This window comes from Larimichthys crocea, chromosome XVII (genome assembly GCF_000972845.2).
Source record: "Larimichthys crocea isolate SSNF chromosome XVII, L_crocea_2.0, whole genome shotgun sequence".
NCBI classification, from domain to species: Eukaryota; Metazoa; Chordata; class Actinopteri; family Sciaenidae; genus Larimichthys; species Larimichthys crocea.
Genome location: NC_040027.1, coordinates 16,370,853 through 16,397,479, shown reverse-complemented (window position 1 = coordinate 16,397,479; position 26,627 = coordinate 16,370,853). Strand labels below are relative to the sequence as shown.

Genomic DNA, 26,627 nt, shown 5'->3' with positions numbered 1-26,627 from the left:
AGAATTTATTAGCTTATTGATAACATGTAACAGGCAAGTGCCCTGTTGAAAGATTGAATATGAACTCCGTTTACTATCTGCATACCGGGCCTGACTTTGAAAGTACAATGCAATTTCAGAACTGTATTATGCATTGAAAACACTCCCAGCAGTGCTCGATAAAGTTATTGTTCCCTGGTTGATGCTTAGATGTTGCAAGAGCCTTTAAGACGTCATTAAAAAGGACACATAATTCAAACCGCATACAACAAGAACAGCACAGCTCATAAATATGCCAGTTTGCCACAAGAATGTTTCGCATAATATTTTATTTATTTGGTTTTAGGACAAACAAGTGACTGTTTTTTTGTTTGGTGATGATTGCCGAACCAATGAAAAATAAATGGAAAATGGATGTCCTGCTTGTTTTGCTGCACTTCTGTCTGACCGCAGCACACAAAATATGTGCAGAAAAAGAAAAAACAGACTTCGCCGCAGTGCTTGTTTACACACAATTAAAACACATTTGTTCGCATTTAGCATCACAAGCTTGATTTCACCATTTTACGTATGACTACTGTTGCTGTTCATGATTAGACCTTAAAAGAGGATCACACACACACACAGAATGCTTTACATGAATTTTGAGTGGTAGCACCCAGACTTTATTTTCATATCATTTTTTTTTTTTGGACACAATCATCAATACTTTTTTTTTTTTCCAACTGTCAACTTGAGAAAATATTTAATTTACCCTTAAGTTAAAATGCACAAATGCACTGAAATGTTTCTAAGTGTTTCATGTGAAAAGCTGATCCATATTGTATGCTTGCAGATAAAAAAAAAAAAAATCCATGTGTGTAATTTAGCAATTATTATTCACATCAGTATCCAAACGGCACAAAATTACTGCATTATTTCAAGTGCAAACAATGGTACCTGTCTACTGCCAGGTAATCTTAAAAGTGTAAGTTACAATAAAATAATTTCATAAACTATTGTCATTTCATTTTGAGAAGGGAATCAGATGCAATCTGATTTCAAACCATGAAGAAACTAAAGTGCACACTTAAACAGTGCACTTTGAGTCATTCTATCTGTGAGATATGACTGCTACTTATAAAAAGGAATAACTGTACATTTCCATTTGCTTCATTGGCAAAGGTGGATTATTTTAAAATCACACAAGTTTGGACATAATAAAAAAAAAGAAAGAAAAGAAACAGCAACTGTCTTGTTGTCACGAGTCTTCTACCTTTGGATTCCTTTGTGTTCTCTTCCTGTATGAGGTTGATTCAGGCAGATCGAGCCTTTTGAAGTTTCCCTGCGTCTCCACATCCTCCCTGACAGAAGCTGCACTCCAGGCCTCTGCCCCTTCCTTTGTTCAGATTCCTGATGAAGGTGGGAGCAACAGGACGGGCAGAAATACATGGATCTCACGTATCACTTACCCCTGAATCAGGCTCGAGTGCCCCTGGCGAGATGCACTCAGGTCTCTACCCCAATAGCAGGGAGAGACTGGAGGTCACCGCTCTGAAGTACAGCAGCCTAGGAGCTATAAACAGCTCACAGAGTGATAAGGACAAATGGTAACTCTATGAGTTATCGGTGGAGTTCTCATTGCTGGTCGAACTTGAGGACTGGGGGGTAGAGGAAGATGAAGAGGATGACGAGGAGGAAGAGGAGGAGGTAAAGTTCATCCCTGATAATTCTGGAGGGTTTGTTGCTGTGTTCTGTCCACTCAAGCTTTTCCTGCACACTGGACACGTGTCGTGCTGGAAAAAAAAAAAAGAGTGGTAAAAATATTAAGTTTCATTGTTCCACCATAGTTTGGCAAACGGTGAATATGAGTGTGTAGAACATTAGACAGCTGATGTCTCATACCTGTTCCAGCCAGGGGACTATGCAATCATTGTGGAACATGTGATTGCACGGGAGCTGCCTCACAGTTTCTCCAACACTGTAATCTTCTTTACACACTGGACATTCCAGTCCTGAAGCTAAAAGACAGAATATGTAAATATGTTTAATGTTTAAATATGATTTCTCAAGTGCTTTTAAAGGAATACCAATATTGACATTACATTATGAACTGTCAGTGTTATATATGAAAACATATTGTCTTTAATAGCCAACAGCCAAAGTCGTGCCAGCTCTCCAAAGTGTAAGAGTGTTTGATGCCGTGCTACTGCTCTGACCTGCCTGAAGCTATGCAAAGAGACAGTTGCTCAACCAGCTCTCTACATCCTGACTAGTTTGTAACTAAGATAAGGATGTGGAATTCATGAATCATGTCTAAATATGAATATTATTTATGTCTCCCCCCCACAGAATGTTGCCTTTGAGTTCACTGGAGTTATTCAAGTCCATGGTAAGGCAATGTAATAAGGAATGTAATAAAAGTAGGCAACAATACTGCTGTACATATGTACAAATGGTAGTCTACATATTATGGAAGTAGCAATAGTCATGTTTTAACTTACCAACATGTTCATCTGTAACATGTACTGTAGGAAGACTTTTAATTTTATCCCTATCAGCAGGCGGAGGTCCCGTGTTCTCAAACTGGTTTAATAACTGAAGACAGAGATCAAAAAGATTAATGGTGTGTACATATTACGGTTTATTTTCTTGCACAACATCTAAAATGTTTAATCCAAAAGATAGAAATAGAAAAAAAAAATGTTTCTCATTTTGAACAAGCATGGTAATCATCTTAAAAACATAAAAAATACCTGAGTTATAATTGCATCTAGTCCATTAGCACCCCAGGCATAATCCATAGGATTTGAATGAAGAACACCCCTTTAAAAAACAAAACAAACATTAGAACAGTTTGGATACTTTTGGCATATTTTGTTGAGAATATTTTATCAGTTTCAGAGACTTACCAGGGTCCAACACCAATATTTGGCATTGCAGTGGGTGCAATTATTCCATTGACTAGTTGCTGAATGATTCTACAAAAGAAAACATACAGCTGTGATACAGATGTATAAAGGGAGGAAATAAACTGGTTTCCAATGTACCGCTGTTAACTTCCTCCTTACCCCTCTAAAGTGGGAACTCCCTCATGCCTCCCTGCTTGTCGTCTTGAACCATGACGACTTCTGGGTTGCCTGGCACCATATCGTTGCCGTGATGCATTTTCCCTTTCCCGCCTGTTTTCGGCATCCCGGTTGTCCTCTGTTCCCAGTCCGGACCCAAAGTCAAAACGGTCGTCAAATACACCCAGGGAAAACTGGCCGTAGCTTGAAGGGAATGTAAACAAGTGCTGGTCCACATTCTGGAAAAAGCAGGAGGGAGTTCAGGAGGGAGTTCTGTAATCTTGATGATAGAAACCAGCCAAACGTTGTCATTTCTCCACGTGCATGCAAACTATTTATGGTCAACCTGAAGCTTTGAGAGTTGTGTTGTCAGATCAAATTTCAACCCAATGGAAATGTATGCTGACATACAGAATTCTCTAGGATCCACACAGCCACAGCATTTTTTTTGCCAGTTTTTATTTTCCACTACACTTAAATAAACACATAATAAAGCTAATAATGTTACTCACCTTTGGGCAAAGTTCAAACAGCACAATTATTTAGTATAATACTACTATAAAGAGCAGTGAGCAAAAGCAGAAGTGGAAACCCTAAGATGACTTCCATCACCAAAAACATTTTTACTGGGGAAAAAAAAATTATGCAACAGAGTAGAAAGAAGAGACGCTGAGTAGAAAAGTTAAAAACCTCAAATGGCTGCTGGTTCTGGGGCCCACTGGAGATGGTAGACATGGATCCATTGTCAGCACTAAACAGGGGACAAATAGTTGATAAAGTTATGTCCTGACTCGGCCTAGTAATATATAAAGGAAACTCTGTTCTTTCCACCATGTGTCATAGCTTGCATCATTCCTATTGGCCCATTTCTCCCTCTTGGCCTCACCCCTCCACCCTCCACCCTCTGATTTCACATGTGAAATGAAGCTGTTGTGCTCCCAATTTTAACTGCAGCACCTTGAAACACCATTAAAATAGCTGTAAAGGCGATAAAGGGCAGTAATAAAACATTAAGCTGACAGAGAAAAATATATATGAAGAAAAGTTCCCTTTTTAAAAGTGACTCTGCTCTACAGACCTATTAGCACAGTCAACAATATTTAAATCACTTATTTGAGAGTCAAATCAAAAGTTATTGTAGTGTAGATGCTACATATCAGCTACTCTGTGTTGGTGAAGTAACACAGCTATTAGGAATGACGGCCAAACATGTAAAAGGTAAGACTCAGATTTATATATTTTTTTAAAATGATGCCTTCATATACACTTCATACACACCTTCTATCCTCCAGCAGTTCCTCAATAAACCCTGAATCACATCGTGGACATGTGTACTCCTGTAAACAAACAAAAAATAACAACAATTCAAATAATTCATAATCATATCTGTTTTAAAAAACAGTTACTGACATCCAAATGTATCACTCCTCACTACAGCGCACTGGTGTGTCACTAGTGCAAACTATGTCAAAACACAGATGTCTGCTGATGGCACGTCTGGACAGCGAGATAAAGACTAAAGATGACAGATCTTTCCACGTGATTAAACGTATTTCTAACCCCGAAGAGCGGCGTTAAGTTTCTGTTCTGACGCTCTGATCCCATTTATTGTGTCAAAACATTGCATCTCGTCCGATATGACCAAAAAGGCCTCGACAGAGGATGCTGAGAAGACCGAAGCGAGCAGGAGCAAGCAGCTGTGTGACTATCTGGTATGGCAACTCTAATCTGTAAACCCTGAGGACAGCTGGAGGGATCAAACAGGTCTCTCTCAGCCCGCATTGAGGACGTCCACCGATAAGAGCTGTGGAAAAAAAAAAAAGCCTGCAGGTAGATGAAACTAAAACATAAAGGCCAACAACAGGAGAACAAGCTTCTTCCTGCAGGCTGTGAGACAGACAGCAACACAACCTACATCATTAGGTTTAGGTTTCTTTATTTGTCTCCACCAGGGAGAAATTTGTCTTAGAGATAGGGTTACACATAAACATACCACAAACGGTACTGACATAGCAGCCTACGATATACACATGACATGAAATAAAAAGATAAATATTCACAATACATATACCAGTAATATTTATCCTGCCATAAGTATAGCTCAGTCATACATCCCCTAGAAATTATCACACTCACAGCCACCCATCCATTTCCACACCAACACACATACACTAACTTTAACATTTTCACATCTTGGATGTTTGTGTAAATGTCATTTCTATCCTGACACTGAGATATGACATGTCTTAACACACTCTAACTCTAAATAACATAACAGCACTTGCATGGTGACTTAATGAGACTACAAATACCAGCAGCCTCCAGCTGATCTCTCACATCTCTGTGACAGACACTTGTGTGTGTGTGTGCTTTTACTGAATGGTTAAAATTGCAGAGGGGGGCATTGCCGCCCCTGGATCATTCATACAAGTGATCTACAATCTTAAGGCAGTGTTTTAAAAATCCCTGAAGTCAATAATCAGACACTAGTTAGGCTAGTCAGTGCGGCTAACGGTTAGCCTGATAAATAGCCTCGTAAACGCGCAGTAATCGACATAAAACGTAAGAAACGTGGCTGTTTACGTTTGTGTAATGACTCGGCACTTTTCGTTTGTATGCTGATGGATCCTCTGCTTAGATAACACGCCAGCTAACTAACACTGGAAACGCTGAACGGGACTTCTCGTAGCAAACCCGGCTAACACAGTTAGCACGCTAACCCGCCGCGGAGACTTTTATTAAAGCAGCAGCGGCCTCGCTTTGTTCTCCACGTGTCCAAATGTCTCCACGTTGACTTTCTGCCTTTGGTTACTCACGGGAAGCCGAGGACTGATCTCTGCCGAGCATCTGTGACAGAAGAACCGGCTAGGCCATGGAGGAGCTTCAGCCATGTTTAGCCACTAAACAGATAGAGGAGGAGGGAGGAGGAGGCGGGAGGACTACGGAGCGCCGGAGAGGTCAATTCACCTCAAATATAAAATACGACGAACGTGTGACTGACATGACTGCCCCGCGTCCATATATAATATAATATAATATAATATATATAATAATAATATAATATAAATAATATAATATAATATATAATATAACGTAACGTAACATAAATAACTAACATAACATAACATAACATAATATAACATAATATAATATAGAAATATAATACAATACAATACAAATATAATATAACATACATAACATAACATAACATAACATAACTACATAACTAATATAATATAATATAATATAATATATATACATAACATAACAAACATAACATAACATAACAAACATAACATAATATAATATATAATATAATTATAATATATATAATATAATTAATACAATATAATATACTATAATATGTATGCTTTATGTTGTGTTTGATACATAATAAAAGAGGCAGCAGTAGCTCAGTCCAGGAATTTTGGGCCCCATGACAATCAATTGGGCCCTCTCCTGCGCAGCTGTTGTCACCACATCTCTAGGACCTAACTATCCCATCAAAAGCTTTACATAACTCCAATCAAAGGCTTGCAACTGTAGTTCAATACTAGTACTAGCACAATATTTACTGCTGGTGATTTGTACATGTATACAGTATGCAGTGCAGTTCACTATTTGATGCAAGATTAAAAGCCACCGTAAAAATGTGCTAAAGGCCATTTTTATTTACCTTTTACTGCCCAAAACACGTAAAAACAAAGAGATAATTAATTTCATTATTATATTTGAAATATATATACTCAATGATGATGGTTTAATAATTTTATACTGGTGTTTACCTATTTTTTTGGGGCCCCTGTCAGTCGTGGGCCCTTGGAATTGTCCTAACTTTTCCCACCCACCCTGGCTCAGTCCATAGAGACTTGGCTTGGGAACCGGAGGGTTCAAGTCCAACATGGACCAAAAATATGGAAGGTGGACTGGTAGCTGGAGAGGTGCCAGTTCACCTCCTGGGCACTGCCGAGGTGCCCCTGAGCAAGGCACCGAACCCCTCCAACTGCTCGCGGGGCGCTCGTCAGGGGGGCTGCCCATCACTCCACCATCTCTCTCCAAATTGCATGTCTATGAGCTCTTGTACTGCATGTGTGTGTGTTCTGGATTTAAAAAAAAAATGCATGTAAATAAAACAGAGTGATTTCCCCGTTGAGGGATTAATAAAGTATTCTCTTCTTCTTTTTTAAAAAAATAATAAATGATCTGAATGAATTGTACATAGGCTATAACAGAATTGCATGCTAAATCTAATATGAACTTTTAAAATTATATTGAATTAATTCATTCATTATTTTACAAATTAATACAGGTGTTAACACGATCAATCTTATTAGACTGTAAGGATTTTAATGATTATATTTTATGCATGGGACAAACACACACACACAAAAAAAAGATGTGTCTTATAAAATATTGCCACATGGTGGTGCTTTTGTGTATGAAGTGTTTAAGAGTGTTACTGTATTTCACAATGTAGCCAGAGACTGAGGATACAATACACTTTTGGCGAGTTTCCTATGTGGTCTTTAGTCAGGTGAGAGCCGGGTTAAGATGTACCTAATTCATGATCACATGCCAATGTAAAAGTCTAAGGGTCGTGAAAAACTGACACATGGTAAATAAGCAAATCTGTATCGTGTATCATCACACTGTGTCTCCACTGAAGTCACGTCTTATCCCTGCAGGTTTAGGGCCCCCCCTTGCTCTCCCTATTCACATGAAAACCAGAGATGTGTTTTTCCAATCTGGCATTGCAATGGATTTATTTTGACACATGTTACTTTTCCATTGGATTCCTGTCAACCACCTTCTTAAGCCCAACAGGCATATCTGAAGTGTTTCAAAAGTTGTGCAGCATCTGTTATTGAGTAAACACACCTCGTCAAAAGGTGGATTTGTATGTTGTCCTTGATTATTTGACAGTAGTTGCTGGAACAACATTATCAAGTGTCAAATCTGAGACATAAGATTGTAAATAAGTAGCCTCTCACATGGGAAAGACATTGTCTCCCTTCATGTGAACACAGCCAAGTTCTTGTTGGCGGCTATCTGGCGGCACTGAGATAGCAGTGAAGGTCTCAGGGATCACTTAGTTACATAAGAACTAGAGCGGGAAATGATTGATTTTATTTTGTTTTCGGGGTCTGTTTTCAATTTCGACGTTGTAAATTAAAATTTTCCTCAATATTTTTTTTTCACAGGTGTCCTTAATGTGATTACCATGACTGCAGATTGACGGCATACACAAGCTTAGAGTATCTCTTGTGCTTGGCACCACATGTCGAGACTCAGTAGGAGTTCCCATCCGACTGCCCATCAGCCAATCACATCTCTCAAGCCGTCTGGCCTGATTTTTATTTACAAATGTTTCAGTTTTATTCTCTTGAGAGTAGCCCTGGATGCAACTGGCTCCTATGGTGAGTGTGCTGTTTTGAAGGAAATGCGTTGGATAGATGTAGCAATGTATTTTATCCAGTATCATCCACGCAGCTAACACACTGCTCACTTCCAGTAATATGCAAAAAAATATCTGTCCTGTTGCATGTTCTAACAGCCGAACAGTGGAACAACTGACACATTTCAGTGACACAATGGTTTAATTTCCCAACCTGGCACACAGACACGATTAGTTACAAAAAAGACAGAATGTTTCATCACAGCAAAGCTCACAATGTAACCTTATTTGGTCTTATTATGACACTTTACTCACACAACACTGATACTGATACTTATACTTCTGCCATGTTTGTACTATGTTTATTGGTACCGTGCGTACATATTCTACTACACTGCTTAATTACCTAGTTACTTACTGTTTACATCATATATATGTATATATCTATTTTAGTACCTGTTTAGTCAGCAATCAACTCAATCAATCAATCAATCAATCAATTCTCAATCAATTCTCATATGTATATACAACCTAGGTTGGTATATAAATACTATATTACTGCACAACCTGTTTCCATTAGAGTTTGTACAATAACTAGTGCTCACTAGGCTGCCACAATATTATATTTTGCTTTATATTATAGTTTGCCCCTAGTTTTTAGGACTATTTTATGTCTTTTATGCACTTTTGTGACTTTTCTTTACACATATTTTTTATATACTTATATAACTAATATATAACTTATATATTCTGTAAGAGTGCAGTTAGAGTCTGAGAATTTTATTGCCAACGACAGCTTCACTGTAGTCGCTGTTTACATGACAATAGAAGAACATGAACTTGAACTAATGTCCTCCCTCTCTAGGCCGACGTTGTGTCTGATCGGGCCATGTGGGAGCAGGAAAGACACGGCTGTCCCATGGGCTGAGATTAGAGAGGGTCTGATAGCACTGAGGTTTGCTATGTCTGCCTGGCTGAGGTAAGCTATTGTCTCTCTGCGCCCAGTGCGTCACCGTCATCCCAGTCGAATGCTCATTGTAGCAATGCAATCTGGGGAGTGAGTGACTTTGGGTCAGAGACAGGTCATGTGAGCAGCAGAAAACAACTCTGTTGGACAGAGGGATCGTCCACATCATGTAGTTTTAAATTACTACTAATCTGGATTTGGAATATGGTGACCAAAAAACTTGGTGGACCACACTGCTTTTGAGGATGTAAATGTTTTCTTGCTGTAAACCACTGTACACATGCTGCAAAACACTGCAAGGGGTGGAAGTAACTAATTGCACTTCCTGGCACTGTAATTAAGTAACCTTTAGACTGCACATACATCCATGTACATGGACTTACACATTAGAATAATTATTGTTTTCTCTGTCTACTTTTTACGGTTCAACTTCTATCACACTCTTAGAGGCAATAAAGTGTTGCAGCCAAGGCAGCAGACAGATATGCTGCAAGGGACACTGCTGCTTTTGTCACCCCATAGAGTTTTTCCAGACACTCCAGCCGGGATTGCCCTACACAGTCCCTCTGGGCCCCCGAATCACACACACACACACACACACACACACACACACACACACACACACACACACACACACACACTCAGCAATAACAGCCGCCTGCTGGAACTTCCTGGGCCTCTTAGTCATGCGTCACTTGTTTTTTAGTCCCACCCATCGAAGACTCTCTCTCCCTCCAGACACACTCTGTCTGAGGCCATGTGTCACAAGAGCTGCGCATCAGACACACATGGGTACACACACACACACCTCGTGAGATCCCTGGACAAACAGCAGCAATGCTGTAAAGATCAACACGAGTGATGGACAAAGAAAATAAATATAAAATGTCCTCAACACGTATATACACACATTCGAATCACAGCAGGTATCCCTTCTCTTCTGTACAGTGTTTTTCCGCTCTGCTTGTGTTCCAGAACAAAATCGCTCTGTACTACATCAGTGCATAACTGTTTGGGATTACATCACCGGGCAGCTAACAAAATATAGGCTAGATGTTGCCAGAGGAACATATGTGTACAATTAGCAACTGAGGTTCAACCACCTTTGTTGTAGTTGAGTGTTTGTGGTTTCTCTTACTGCAGATGTTTCAGCAGAGCTTGACATTATCTGCTTTTATTGGATCCATTACTTCATGTGATTGTTTCTAGAGAGTAACAATTCTTATTTTGTGATTATATCCTGATGAAAACATAGTGATGCATATTATATTCTATTTCTGCCACATTATGTGAATAGAGCCCCCTAAATCCTACGACACACTGGACCTTTAAAGTTCGATATTTCTTTCAAAATACATTAAATATGTTGGAAAATAGTTGCTGAAAACACGTGAAAAGAGTTTGAACGATATATTACTAAGATGTGGAATTAGAGGTTAAAACATTTTTTTTTTTTACCAGTTTTCAGTCTGGGATTTTTTTGGGCGGTCCTTAAAGGGCGGCTCGATGACACGCTGAGGCCACCCTGAGCATACCCCTGCACCACTAGCAGAGAGATAGAGATTTATTCATCTCACTCAGAGTGTTTCAAAGTTAGTCATGTCATTTTCTGAACTCGTCTGACACATTTCAGTCACTTCAAAATGGCTGCTTGACTGCTCCCACGAGTGGACATGGCTTAAGCACATTCAGTGGACACCCAGAATACTGCTAATTTTTACCTGATTTTGACACCTAATTTCATAAACTTGTCGATATTTTTAATCATTCAAATTTGTCTGGGAGGTTAATAGCAGTTTCTTTTTTGGTCTGACAAACTCTACTATTTATTCTTACTTTACACAGAGCTTAAGTGATAAACACTCACTGAAAGTCTCCCAAAGTACAGTCTAACTAACCAACTAACCAACAAGCATCAGTCACAGAACAGAATGATGCAATATGGTATACAGTCAGATTAAACACAAGTACACTGAGCACAAGATAGCGTGCTGGAAAGACACAATGTTATCTGTTCTACCCAGCCAGTCGTACATAGCAACACTAACTGCAAACCGCTACAGGAGACAAGAGTTTTCATTCCAACGAGAAATTCCCCAGCAGGTGGCTGAGTGTGAAATCAGCACCCCCCAAAAAAAGAAAAGACAATTACAAAGTGCGTGTACGAGAAGAGGAATGTGTAGAATATTCCCTTCAGGACTTTCTGGTGTATTTTTTTTGGCATGTATTCAGTTTATGCATAAATCTGTGCCTGTTTCTGTGTGTGAGAGTACGCGTCGTGGATATATACAGTATCTCTGACCTCTCTTCTAACTCTAACCCTACCCTGTCTCATAGCCTTGACAGTCCACACCAAGCAACGCTGTGGTGCAGTTACTCTAATCTGAAACTGACCATCAGTCTGTTTACAAGATGTAGTTTGGGGGAATAGATACCATATGGGCCTCCTGAGTTCATTTGTGGTACACTGTCCTACTTCAACAAGCAGAGGATATCCTAATAGATGATTTAATTATGTGTGTCCAAGTGGCTATTGTCAACTAAAAGAAACTGTTGATAATGACCGGGTAAAACCGACTGAACTCCGAACCAAGGCAACTTTTCCACTCTCACCTTACGCATCATGACTAATTAAATGTTCAACTAACTTTCCATTATAAACAAGCAGATATCTGAGCCAAGGCTTATAAAAAAAAAGGTATTTGTCTATTTGTTTCTTTGCGAGAACCACCTGAAAAGCTAAAGTGAAATCATAGTCATGGCCTGGTAATTTTCCATGCCTCAAATTGCACAATTTGGACTCAATTTCAAGTTAAGTTTGCGAACTAAGTGTAAGCTCAATTATCACACTTCACTGACTTTTTTTCCGTTGTGTGGCCTCGTCAGTGCCAAGAAGGGCGAATCAACAATCTCATATTGTTTCAGGCACACGTGTTCCCAAACAGACCCCCAGGTCTTATACAGTACCTACATGTTTACTAAATACCATAACAAAGTCACTAAATCTCAGATAACAATTCAGATTTTGTATTTACATTCAACATATCAGAGCCTTACAGTATCTTTTTTTCTGTTTTCCCAGTACATTGTTCTACTGTAACATATGGGCCAGACCACACACACAGCCAGAAGAGAAGCCATTCCGGAGGTCATGACGAGGAAGTGCAACAATTCACCAAGAATAATTGGGGACAATTAGCATTTGCACAATTTCCTAACTCTTCTGATTTGTTTTTGGCGATCTAATGGAGGATAAATCACTGTCAAACATCCGCTCACTTTCAGTAAATCTGCCTGGATTTTCAGTTGTTGCTTAAAGTGGTGATAGTAGCCATGGCTGCAGAGTTCCTCTGAACAAATGAATCACTAGCCTGGCTCTAAAAGCATGAATTCATGATTTGTGTTGCAATTTTTACCATGCATAATTAAACTTTTGAACATAACTAAACACCCCATTTCCTGTTCATAACATGGTGCCATTTTTATCAATCTTCACCTATGATGACAGTTTGGCTGATAGATTGTCTTCGATCAGTTACACATTAGGTCAGGTCAGGCATCATAAAAAGCATTTCCGAGAAATCCATAAAACAACAACGTCAGGCTGGAGTGTGGGCTGTTATGTCGGTACAACAATGAATTACCAAACCTTAAATGTCAGGCACATGTGGAAAATTAAGACCTGCCGTGTAACAATGCAAGAATTGCAAATAATGTCTGAGGCAGATATATTCTTGAGTGATGGATGATATCTATTACTTTCAGCTGTGCGACTGTGCTGTTTACAATCCAGTGGCGCGATCCAGAGAGTGGGTGGTCTTCAAAACACTCCGCAGCGCCTGGTCCCATCACAACATCATTTCGGATCTAAATGTTGGCTGTTATCTTACTGGAAGTAGTAAGGCAACTTAGCGGAAATGATACCATGTGGACATCATTGAGAAAGAGGCTTGACATATCAGAGTAGGATGATTACGCATCCCTGAAATGTCAGTGTGGGCGTCACATTATAACCCCATGTGTTTGCTGGGATATAAACAACTCATCCAGTGGTTGTGATGTAAGATGTGTGACTGATCCCATGCTTATAACAGGTGAGCTACTGCAGGAGAAATGCACCCATAATCACACCCACACACTTAAACGTACAAACACGCACAGAAAGCTGTGTTCCTGTGGAAGTGAGGCTGACCACTCACAGGCTGCACCACAGACCATAACATGTAGAAAAAAGGATGAAATATGGAGTATAGTGGGCAGAGAATGCCTGAGGTCTCGTGTTGAGTGTAATTAGAATAGCTCTGAAATGGCTCATAGGTTTACTCTGTGGTTATGTCATTACCACCACTGGTGTGAGACAGGCGTATCATATCCGACATCAGTCAGAGGGCTGTATAATGATATACAGGTTGTTCCTGGTGAAGGTATTACACAGTCATAATGACAACAACAAATGGGATTTTTTTTTTGGTCTTGTATCCACCAGGATGGTTTGTCCAGATACATGTATCAAAAGTGCTGCCTCAACTTATTTTTCAGTTGTGTATTTTACAGGAACACCGCAACCATTTCAACATATGCACGATTTTAAGTGGGTGTTCAGTGAAAATTCCTGTGGGGTCGCCACTTTTTAAACTATGGCGAGAAAAACTGGTTTGGTGAGTTTATTGTGTGGGTCGCAGAGGAATTTATAGATGGCTTGCACTCATAAAGTTATGGGAGTAATTGGTTTAGATGGAATATTTGGAATATGTATTAATCCCAAAGATTAAAAAACTTAACTGTGACGAAGAGCCTCATTGGTCAGAAAGTCTTCCTCTGCCCAGACAAGTCCAGTGGGCAAAACTGAGGTCATGTCTGCATGCCTGATGACAAAATCTGACCAATATGCTTGCGTGGCCAAACTAATTCCTTTGGATTGATCATTCATATTCTGTTTTTTAACACAATACACAGTAAACATTTCATTTATGAAAAAGATAATTTTGTGCATTTTATGTGTGGGCACAGCAACAGCCCCTCGTGGCATTGTTATTTGCCATGTTCGAACTAACAAAACTTCTAATTCCACTCCCAGTGGAATAAAAGGGTACTTGGACAGGAATATAAACATCTCCCTAAAGTCGAACCAGATGCTGCTGCATGGTGGAGCACAGGATTGAGAGCAGGGAGAGAGAAAGACAGAAAAACAAGGGAGGTACTTTACACAGGAAAGTGAGTCAGTACCCAGGCCTCAGCACTCCGAAACCTTCATTCCTCCATCCCCTTGACCCCTCCCACCTAATCTAGAGCGGGGGGATATCCTTGAGGAGACAAGGAAGAAAAGCCACCCAGCCTGGATTTGATTCTCCGTCGCCTCTCACATGAAACCTCGAGAGGCCTGTCAGAGAGAGGCGACTCAGCCACTGCACGCACAGGAGAGGAGGTCTAACCACCGCACGAATAAACTGAGTGCCTGGCTGGCTTGCTGGAGCCGGACCCACTACTCTAAACCCCAGCGTGAGAGGAAAGCTGTCCAGTTCCCTTTAGGGTGCAAGTATGATCTCATTTGGCTGAAACTGGCTATGATTAAAACTGTGACACAGTTTAGAAAAATCCAAATATTATAAAACACACGTCAGATACAGTTTCATTACTGAATGCATTATAATAGCTTGCAATATGTTGAGGTGAAATGAGAAAAAGCAGGTTGCTAAGAATATTCTGTGGCCAGGAATCATGTTCATGTTTTAAAAGTTAGAAAAAAAAAAGGAAGCAGAGACTTTGTGACAAATATTAAACTTTATGTTGTTTTGAAATGGCAGTACAAAAATACAAAAATATGTTGATGCATTCATCATTCAAATTTCACAGTAGGTACACAGGTAGGTACACATGAGACTTGTTATTTACAAGAGAGTGGTTGAAATGTTTCACGATACACTGAAAGTATTATTAAAAATATTTCAGACATCTGCTATGATTTGAAAGGTTTGTCTCTCCGGTTTAACAATGACTGACTCATCTCTGATGGCTGGAATAATCAAGCATGTTCAGATGGCCTAAATTGCGGTTCATTCTCAGACAATGTTCTTTTCAAGTGGACGATGCTAATTACTTACTCTGTCCAGTAAGTAAAATAAAAAAAATAAAAAATCAAATCAAAGCATCAAAACAGCAACGGAATAAACAAGCACGACCTACAAAAATGCATTTAGAAAACAAAGCCAAGACCTCAACAGAGGAGGTATTGTAGAGTGTTTGGGGTTGTACCAACGGTCTTCTGAGACTCCTACAAACACAACCAAACTGTTAATTTTAGTGATCAGCAGGCGGCCGAGAGTTTGGATCAGGGTCCAGAGTAAACATGTGTGTGTGGTGGGGGGAGAGAGACTATACAGGTTTGTTTAGGCTGAACTCCTTCCTCACCTCCAGACAAAAGCTAAAGAACATACAGTACAACTGTAGTTGTCATTGTTCGTGGTGGAATGAAACCACACTGGCAGGCTATGAAGTGGTATCAACTTTCCAAACAAATTAGCATTGCTTTCCATCCGGTTATAAGTTTGTTTGTGGGGAATGGTGACTGTAAAAACTGTAAAAATGCCAATGCCAGTGACCACTATTGTACATACACAATAAACAAAACACAATAAATACATTTTTTTTTTTGCATCAGCTTTCCCAAGGATATATGGATTTGTTACTAGGATAAAAACATAAATAGAGTTTGATACCGTCTCCAATAAATAGTTGTGGTATTCTATTTACAATATGCACACATCTCCCAAAGAGCTCATGAGATATTTTTATCTCCTCCTTCACCTGCCTCTATTTTTTTTTCCCAAATTAACAAGATTAACACAAATTGCTCACAGGTTTTTGTAGTTCTTTTTGAGGCAGTTGCAGAGGTCTTTCATATCAAAAACATATTCTGTGTACAAAGGGAAGGGGGAGTGATTGTCAAAAAAAAAAAAATAGAGGTCATCATGGGAAGCTTGTGGTGTGACACTTGGAAATGTTTGTCGACAAACTCATCATCTCTTCGAAAAAGGGGCTGTGTCAGGTTTAAACTGCGTTTTCCTCACTGCCGTCCAAGTCTTGGGATTTCCGAGGGGGGTCTGCAAGAAAGGGAATAAAGTGTTTCATGAAAGCTTGTTGTTACACATATTATCAGACACAAGTAAGACAGGTAAAAAGACAATGGTGGTTTTATAGCCTTACTGTTGCAGTGGCCGTAGTGGCGGACTCCTATGGAGCGGCCAAGGAAGCAGGTGGCCCGGCGGAGGTGGCAGGCGCTGGGGTAAGTGATGTTGTCATTGCCACAGATTGCCTGCTCAGATGGCATGGGGATTGGGCAAGGAGTTGTGCGGCACATGACACAGTGAGCGCTGTTGGTCTGATCAGTCACACAGGTGTGAGTACCTGGACACACCACGTTGGAGCATGATTCTGTGCGGGGAAAGAAAGAAAGAAAGAAGGACCATTAGCAAGAAAACGTGTGATAATCTTGCTTTTGTGCATAAAAAGAGACAAATCTCACTTACTTTTGCAGTCTCCTTGATACATGACCTCCAAGTCGGGGTGTCCCATGCAGCGGGCCATCAGCAGAGTGCACTCATCTTTGTATGACCTCCCATCACTGCCGCACACAGGATGCTTCCGGGAAATGTTAGAGCAGTCTGGAGAGCACACACACTGGGGCCTTCCTGTCTTCATTTTGCAAACCTTCCCGGGACTGCATTTGACTCCCTCGCATGTCTCTACAAAAGCACAGCGAGTGGTTTAATATGTGCATGAGCACTGCGCAGTGTCAGTGTAATGTTACTGTATTAACAAGTCTGCAGACATCAGGTAATCTGCAGGCATTTTCATACAAAACAAGCCTGAAATCCGGGGTTTTCCCAGACCATAACATAATTTTCACCTTGCACAATATTTACAATAATCACATCTCTTTATTGACCATTACACACAGGGGCGTCTCGCCTGGTGGAATGCGAGGCTGGCGTGTTTTCATAACAGATCTATGTGTACGGCTGCACACAGACTGCGCTAAGCTCCTGCAGAGGGACGGAGGGGCTCTGAGGTAGATGGAGTTCAAATAGCTGTCAGAGAATTTACACGCTGATAAATGAGGAAGCCCCGGGCTCCTCTGACACCCCATAATGTCAAAGCACAGGAGGAACTGTAATTCTACGCAGTGCAGAGTCAACATTAGACATTGCACTAAGGTTTCTTCCCAGGACCTTTCTGGGTCTTTAGAGATGATGCCTGATCAGCTCTGGGACCTGAGGACTCTATAAACAATGAGGAGCTTATTTCCTGTCTCTACCAGCACTTTTAATATCCCGGTTTATTCCTGAGCCATGTTTTTTCTTTTGGTTGATTTCCATCTTTCCCTCACAGGTCTCTCTCTCTCTCTGTGTATGTCTTCTCGCCTCTGTGTCTCCCAGTAAGGGTATGTCTGACAAACAAACATCTCATGATGATGTAAGTGCCTTAACTTTGAATCAATAAGCCCCCATTAAACTTTCACTGACATTCATGATACTGATGTTTTCCTCCCACAGAATTCCAAATGATCAAGATAGTGTTGCACATTATGAGTCCCAGACATCTGGGCATGTGGCAGGCATTTATTCCAGCCTGCAGGAATGTAATTTCTTATTTAGCTCATGGAGGCAAACAGGGCTTCTTTTTAACTAGCTTTATACAAAAAAAAAAGTGTACACATAAACAAGGATAAAGGTTTCTGATTTCACCAGCTTCATTTAATTTCCCTGTGATGCTCTTGTTTACCTTTATGAGAGTCACAAAGCTGCAGGCTACCTTTAAATGTGGTCTCTCCCTGCTTTATTCAGGTTTTATATAAGATATAAGATGAGGCCAGAAAAACCTGAGGTTGTGGTTGAACAAGATACCAGTAGCTAGGTTTTTTTTCTGGAACTCATCAACGTGGAGAAAAATCAAATTTTTGGCCTATGATCACATAGTGTAAGTGCTGCTTATAAAAACAGAATTTATCTGCAAGTGAACCTGGATGAACCTTGGAGAGATTCCAGGAGGGAAAGCTTTTCAGGACAGCTGGGTGGAGTTATGTGCAACGCCTCTCCTCCATCCACGTCTGCATTTTGTTAAAAAGTTGCACCGGGAACTGATTGTGTAAATGTGTTGATTCACAAATGACGTGGTTTAAATGAACTTTCACTAATTCTCCACAGGGCTTTATTTGCTCTAACAGAATAACCAAAGTTACATCTTCTGTTTTAAGTCAGCAAATTTAATGTAAGCAGTGATTAAACCTTCAAGTACTTACCTTAAACTACCACTGACAGTAGCAGCCTGACTCCAGTGAAACATGTTTATTCACAATGTGACTGTTAAGAATGTGGGTTCAAAGCACTTTTGGTTTACATGCAATGACTAATACTATGCCCTGCGGTGAAAAACCAAAGCAATGCATGCGCAACTGATACTCATTCTCCTTCTTTTTAATGGTTTGTTTGTTTACCTTTGCATGGTTTACAGGACACAATTCCCAGGAAGCCCAGCAGGCTGACCTCATTCATGGGCAGGCTGGTGTTGGACCACGCTGTGTCCAGGCGTCCCCCGGCACAGCACTCCTCTTTGGTCACCCCTCTCATCAGCACCATGTCGCACCTTTGGTCTTGACTCTGCTGCAGCCAGCACATCCCAGCTGGAGAAAATAACATATTACAATATATAAATCTATATTAAACACGTATAAAACATGTATAAACATGTAAAAAGTGTATGATAGCAATCTATTGTCAATTGGACTAGACAGATAATTATAAAACTGTAGTATTGTGTTTTTCCAGTGTAAAATGGTCATATATAACACCTGTCTGCTCGGTTCTTTAAACATGTATTAAATAGAAAGTTACACTTGAGATACATAAATAGGAATTCCAGAAAAAAGTACCTCATCAATATCACAACTACAATTAGATTCATTCATTCAATTATTAAAAAAAACAAAAAAAACATGTTATATTGTGATCCTACTTTTTTCAAAATACCAAAAAAAAGTCAACTCACCACTGGCAGGATTCTTCCCAATCTGATACAAATTGAGAATCACACCCAAAACATAGATGAAAAAACCCATTGTGCTGCTCTAGTTAGTACAAAACCTTTTTCTGAAAGCTTGTCTAAGCAAATATCAGCAAGAAGAAGTGATGTTCCAAACAGAGCAGATCACTCTAACTCCACTCTAGAAGTAGCTCTCCCTTATGTGAATGAATGTGTTGTGGATAAGTGATGTCGTTCCCCCTCTGTATAAATATTTAGCCCAGATGGAATTATGCTGCTGGGATGGGCGATCCTCTCAGCCAGTAATAAGCCAGGGCAGGACACAGTTTGACTCTGACTCAATTTCCAGAGTCGGGAAATGATCCATGCCCTCCAGCGCCAGACACCGGGCACTTATATGACCTCACAAAACATTTTCACACCATATTAGACTAATTAAAGTCTAATCAAGTCCCGGAAAAAGATTTAGAATGGGTTTAAGATTAGCTATTTCATTAATTAAACTTCAAGTTTTTGTCATGCAGCTTATTGAATACACTAATTGAATTAGCTGTTCAGGTATTTGGGAAAATACTTTATTGCACAATAACCTCTGAATGTGACCTTATAAGAAGAAGTTTAAGTCACTTGTTTTGTTCTGTACTGTCTCATCTCCCTCTTTAATGTGGCACAGCTCAGACTTTTATTCTCCTCACAAATCCTATGTTTAATTATGGTACTATAAGCTGCTCTCTGTGGTTTTTGGATGGGGAAGTGGCCTATAGAAATGACATACTTATTTCTTATCTCATTATTGTGTCTTCTGAAGTGATGTGATCCAGCACTGACCCTAAATTGCGCCTCTTTGTAGTGTAAATGCAGTGGAAAGACAGGACCACCACAGCGCAGTGGCCACAGTAACTTCTAAGCCTATTCTAAAGTGGTTTTTGGCCATATTATGCTAAATCAAATTAATATCAAGCACCTAAAAATACACACAAGAACAGACCTTGAATAAATGAAGTCATTCACCTCTCCAACACTGTCGTTCCTCATTTTGTTGACTGTCTGGGTTTATCAATGAATGCTGATATTTCCACTCTACAGCTGTGGTTACAATAATACTGAGAGATGAGAGGAGTGGGAGTGAAGGTGGTCTGCCCTTGAGCAATATTTCAAGTTCAATAAACACAACTATGTTGGAGCTTATCAAGAACATTCGTGTCTGCCCCCTCGTTTTTAGTGTATGATCAAACACAGACAGCCACAGTAAGCGAGACAAAAAACAATGAAATGCTGTGGATATATATACAGTACCTGTCTACCAGAGGAACAGACATGTTTGTTTAACACCATCCAGCCTACAGAAACCTCTCAGCGGAGGTGTCTAAAGGCTAATCTTCTTTATCATCGTGCTTGATCAGAACATCTGCACTACTCTTCTTTCTTCCTGCACTCATTCACCTCTGACACTGAGAGCTATGCACTAATGCCAAAGTAATGTGAGCCTGCCCATCTATCTGTCAGTGTTTGTTTTATGTTCCCTTTTGATCGTTGGGGGGTGGTGGTGGGGGGGAAATGAAGGTAGCATATGCTGTAGTATCTGAGTCTTGGTGAATGATGTTCCCTTCTTCAGCGAAGATCCCCAGGGCACCGAAGGAATGCTGCCTGACCTAGGAGGGGAGGAAAGAGAGCAGTGAGCGATGGCTGTGGGTGGCCTGCCTCTTCACTTGGGTCTCTGCAGATCCACTCAGTTCCTCATATGGTTTGGATCACCACTGCCGAGCCATACAAATGAATACAGCATGGTGGGGACTTTCGAGCACCCACTAATGTATGATCTTTATTAGGGTGCAGCTTACTGTGTCCCGTCTTTGCGAAATATTGGTCTCTTTCAAGTGGCCGGACTCTGTGGGTTAGCATGAAATTGAAAAAAAGTCCATGGTGGACTGTGTCTAAAGTGAAATAGAGTGAGTGCATCTTTGACAGGGCAGGTGTGGAGCTCAGGCTGTTATACTGTACATTTGCCTCTTAATAAAAACGAAAAGTTAAAAAAAACACTAGTGCCATCTAGTGGAGGAATCTAGGCACAGATGGTTTGTTTATTACCCCCTTTGACTTCCAACTCATGTGGAGTTTATTCGTGTATATGTCACGATATTCTAGTATGAGAAACATGACGGATTTAAAACAGGAAAATGCAGATAAAACAGCTAAATTTTACAGACTCAATGAAAAAGGCAACATGCATGGACAAATATTTCAGCAAATATCAACAGGCCCAGTGGGAACATGACAGAAATGAAACATAGTATGCTCCTAAAAAGAATTGATATGTTTGTGCTACCTTAGAGGCTTTTATAACTACAGATGTCTGTCCTGTCCCCCAGAATTTTGTTTTGCACTAAGCAGGAGAGGGTGAGGCTGAGGCAGCAACTACACTGCTAAATCCTGCACACTGGTTCTTTTAAACAAGTCAAGTAATTTTATTTACTTATTTATTTTTATTTTATTTATTTTATCTTGTGTGGGTAGTGCTTTTAATATATTTTATTTTATTGTTTTTTTTAATCTTTCTATTATCTACTTCATGTTTTCATTGTGTTTCTGTTGTGTTATTTATTGCATTTTATTTTGTTGTACAGCACTTTGAAAACCTTGTGTTTGCTAAAAATCGTGCTATATAAATAAAGTGGATTGGATTGGATTGGATAATTAGCTGGCTAAGGTATTTAACTAACTAGCAACTGTAAGTTAGCACATTGAAGAAAGGTCAGCAAAAAAAGAAATAGCTTTTGATTAGGTTTTGCATCGACCTACCTCCTAAGAATTAGAACGCTAATAAAAATATATAGGATTAGTCGCGTTAACATATATGTTAGCTGGGTAGTTAACATCAGTAGTGTATATAGTGTTAATATATGTGTTAAGTGTACTGTTCCATCTTAAACTTGGTATTTTGAGTGTGTTCATTATGGCAAAATGCATCTGCATGGTGCACTCATAGCAGTCAAAAAGTTGTATGTGTTGTTGAGTGTGAAACGCTAAACACACCAAGGTGAGGGCATTGTGAAAATGGTGGACAAACACTGTTTGAAACGTGTCAGATGAGTTCTGAAAATGACCTGACTATCTTTGAAACACTCTGAGCGGGATTCATTCATCTCTGTCTCTCTGATAGAGGTGCAAAGGGGATGCTCAGGGCCTCAGCGTGTCATCGAGCCACCCTTTAGGACCGCCCACAAAATCTTCGAGCGAAATCTGCTGAAAAACTGTTTTAAACTCTAACTCCACATCTCAGTAATATGTCGTTCAAAGTCTTTTGACATATTTTCTGCAACTATTTTCCAAGATATTTAATGTATTTAGGAAGAAAATCTAAGAATGGCCTTTGCACAGACTTTAAGAGAGGCATATTATTGTTATGGCACTTGAGGATATCCTAAGCTGTATGATGCAGCTGCATACTGCAATGGTGGGAGTCCACACTGTATCATTGCATTTGCAATTAGCCAAAATGACCATGTGGGGGCGCCCCTCACCTGTCTCTCAATCTTCCATTCTCTAATCATCCGGCGTTTGTTGACCTATGCAGTCTCCTTAAGCCACCACATGCCCTCAATTAATTAAAGAGGTCATTAACATTTAAATGTCAAATCGTCGTGATCATCAAATCATTATTAAATATAATTTGTGTTGTCTCCCAGATACATCTGTCATCTTCTGGATATATACAGTAAGTGATGTCCATCTACTTATTCATTTACATTACTCTGTAGCTATTGTGAGACCATTATCCTTCATTTCTCAGAACTTTCTCATTTTCTCTGTTAAGTCTAGATCTTTGACCAGAGCACAAAAGAAAGCACTTCATAGTCGCAAAGACAGAAATACTCCACCACCCCATTACAGTCCACCCACTGCTCTATCTTAAGTCCTCGTGTTGGTGTGTACGTCACACATCTAAACAGGGCACGGCAGTGGTAATTGCTCTCAGCCCCAGACTGCTTGAAAGCAGCTGCATCATCTATCTACTCAATTTACTCCTAATGTGTGTTACTGATTGAACCGGCAATGAGGGCAGGAAAAAGTGACAAGGCCGGATAGAATCACCCCCTCTGTCCCTTTGCACACAACTTTCCTCCTCCTCCTCCTCCTCCTCCACCTCACCCTCTTCTTCCCTGCTTCCTTCCTGTGTTTAGCACTGCCCATGTGAAGTCCCTCCAGCGGTTCATTAATGGGGAAGGTTAACGCACGCGCTGCTCATACAAACAGCACTCCCTCCCTCTTCACCTTTATTTATCCCTCTCTCCAAGCTCCCCCCCTCTCTCTCTGCCCCCATGTTACCTTTTCCGCTCTCCTGGGCCCTCTCTCTTCCCCTCTCATTTTGTAACCAGAGCAGGGCACAGATGTGGTCGTGACTAAGGGTCTCCCTCTGTGTCATTTAGCTCTGTCTGTATGCTGCTATGGATCTCTCTGCTCTTCTTCAGCGGGTTGGAATAACCCCTGGTGTTCATCTCCTCTATAGGCGCCTCATGCTCCTGCATTCATGAGTGTGTCCTTATTTAACTTGTATAATAGACTTTCATAACACTTGAGTTGCACTATATTCAGTTATGTAAAGATGCTAATGCTACTATTCAATCGATATATTAACATACATATATTCAACATGTTTGACAACAAATACAATCTGTGTCACACTCTTGTCATAAGGTGATGAAAGTGTCCAATTTGTCTTTTTATGGCTGATGACTGGAACCGAGACTGCCTCAGTCAATGGTTTTAGTACGCTCATTGCAATATGTTCCATGGTTCCATGGTAATTTGCTTAACTGCGTCACATGGTGATGACTATTGATTGCGGGGGATGCAGGAAAAGAAAAAAAAAAGTGGGAAATTTCCTGTGTATTCTGTCCCTTGGCCGTGTAATTACTTTATCGCTGCATATCAAGCGAGCACTGTCTCTTTTTGCAACTTCGCTCAATTGTTATTCCTCACTTGCACGGCGAGGAATCTGCCTGTGATCACGGACAGAGAGCTGAAAATGTCTGACCTGGGTGTTGCAGATTGCATTTATGTTAGGAGTAAGTACTGACCCTGATTGCTGCTGATCTCTATTTCTGAAGTGGTTCGCAGCGTACTCCTTTATGGTATACTGCTTTAGAGAGACTTGAATTGATGATTGATTGAAGTCTGATATGTTATTGTGATACCACTTCTCTTATCTAAATGAAGTAAAATATAATTTAAAAAAAGGCAGAATAATGTTTTTTATACTGGAGTTTCGTCCTACATGGTGGATACGGACATAAATTGAATAAAACACATTAATCACGCTATCAAAATTCATTTGATTATTTCACAACCGCATCATTCAGCCCTGCTGTCTTAACTCGCTAAATTGATTAAAGACTCAAAAGCAGCATTACAGATTGTCATTAAATAAAATTCTTTGTAAAGTTAGTTTTGCTTCATCAGTGGCGAATTTCATCTGTGTCCTGATCACGGCTACACCACATCCATACTGCTCTACATACCTGATGTGCCAGCAACCATCTGCTGTCTTTAGACTGAAAATTGCCTTATGTTGCCATGAGAACTCACTTACATACAAACAGTGTTTGTCAGCCCTCATTTAAAGCTGCCACATTCGGTACTGCTAATTGGTATTCAACTCAATATGACTCACTTACTGTAGGCAGCCAGCCACTACTTACTGTAGTCACTTCTTGGATTGCTGGTGCAGCAGTCATGGATACTGCAAAATGATGTAATGTGGTAAGGGGAGAAGTCTCAAAAAGTCATGACGTTATTGAACAAACAGAAAAGTTTATCAGGAACAAAGAACATCACACTCTCTGACTCTGTTTCTCGGCTCTGACTGTAAGACACACGAGATATCAGCTTAACAATAATAGCAACCTAAACACCGCTAACAGGTATTAGAGGTGTTTATGTGATTTTTTCCCACTGCATGAAATATTACTGCCATCTGTCATGATTCTGCCATCGTATGAGATGTTTCACATCAATTATTTTAACAGCAGGAAGCCAGACAATAATCTATGTGCTATTCTTCTTGTTTCACATCCATCACAAGCAATTTTCACCTCTTAGACGTGATTCACAAACATTTACAATTTCTCTCTGAGACCACTGGCAAAGTATTAGTATTTCCAAGGCTGTTCTCTCTGTGACCCTGAGTACTGAGTGATCCATGTATCACCTCAAAAGCTGGTTAGAAACGATGCTACATAAATAGCTTTGGGAATCTGCATAGGAGTATTTCAGTCGGTATTGGGAGTGTGTTTTAATTCCAGCTGTGAAAACAGCCTATCAGCTGTAGCCTAACCTAACCCTACGTTGCATGATTTTACCACTGAAAGGTTTTGCGGAAGCACATATTGCAGGTATAATAGAAAACATAATAGCTGGTTGGTTTACAAAAACAAACACAAAAGATACGGTCACCCTTTACAAAATAGGTCGACATCTATTGAATACACACACGACATCCAGCGTATCTGATGGTCTATTATTACTGTTATTTAACCAAATTCCGAGAAGAGCACACAACATGTTTGTTGTTCGTCTTTAAATAACACCAAAAACCGTGTCACTCTTCCATTGTTCCGGGATGCTTGAATGTGACCCTGCCGAGAGGTTCTTGACACAACAACCTCACACAGCATAAGTAAGTAATCATTCTCCTGTTTGCCTCTGAAGCAGAGACTCACTTTCATACGGGCAGATTACATTTTAGATGAAATGAAACATTGTTAGTATTTGTTATTATTATTTTTTTATTTTGTGGTGTGTACACACAATCTCTTTTTCTGTTATTTGGCCTCGTGGTTTTGGCTTTAGCCTGTATTGTGTTAAAGTGATACATATTTGTTTCAAGCCTTTCATCATCATCTTATGTGTTTATCTGGCCTGTTTTGTTGAGATGGAGTCATCGGCAGCACAGAGCAAATTTCTGTCAGGACTGTTCTCATCAAACCTGCAAAATGGAGCAGGATGGACAGTGCAGGATCCCAAGGCTCATAAGAAACATAGGAAATATGAGTCTATGTTATGATATCAGCTTTCATTGAGCTTTTGCATGCTTATAAAACACACTCAAAGAGCTGGTAAGAATGGATAGTTTGTCCATGTCATTTTATTAAAAGTTTTCCAAGTACAGCAACCGGAGATGACTTTAGCTTCAGCGTCCACA

General features: G+C 40.0%; 2 protein-coding genes and 1 long non-coding RNA gene across 3 annotated transcripts; 1 reads left to right on the top strand and 2 right to left on the bottom strand.

Moving 5' to 3' along the window:
• Positions 1–293: 293 nt before the first annotated feature.
• Positions 294–5,960, bottom strand: LOC104918772 (E3 ubiquitin-protein ligase RNF126). The gene is made up of 9 exons (XM_019272383.2): positions 5,843–5,960; positions 4,305–4,363; positions 3,717–3,777; positions 3,030–3,265; positions 2,871–2,939; positions 2,715–2,784; positions 2,463–2,556; positions 1,864–1,979; positions 294–1,754 (listed from the first exon to the last, which is right to left on the bottom strand). Exons 1-9 carry the CDS (start codon positions 5,915–5,917, stop codon positions 1,575–1,577), a joined length of 960 nt encoding a protein of 319 aa, XP_019127928.1. The 5' UTR covers positions 5,918–5,960; the 3' UTR covers positions 294–1,574.
• LOC109141558 (uncharacterized) lies at positions 4,371–12,862 on the top strand. Its single transcript, XR_002042775.2, has 4 exons — positions 4,371–4,738; positions 8,228–8,443; positions 9,287–9,400; positions 12,471–12,862. It is a non-coding gene; the product is annotated as an uncharacterized LOC109141558 (long non-coding RNA).
• A 2,288-nt stretch (positions 12,863–15,150) lies between these two features.
• On the bottom strand, positions 15,151–19,862 carry fstl3 (follistatin-like 3 (secreted glycoprotein)). Its single transcript, XM_010730599.3, has 5 exons — positions 19,433–19,862; positions 18,882–19,067; positions 16,915–17,130; positions 16,592–16,819; positions 15,151–16,488 (listed from the first exon to the last, which is right to left on the bottom strand). The coding sequence occupies exons 1-5, from the start codon at positions 19,500–19,502 to the stop codon at positions 16,436–16,438; spliced, it is 753 nt and encodes a 250-aa protein (XP_010728901.1). The 5' UTR covers positions 19,503–19,862; the 3' UTR covers positions 15,151–16,435.
• Positions 19,863–26,627: the final 6,765 nt, after the last annotated feature.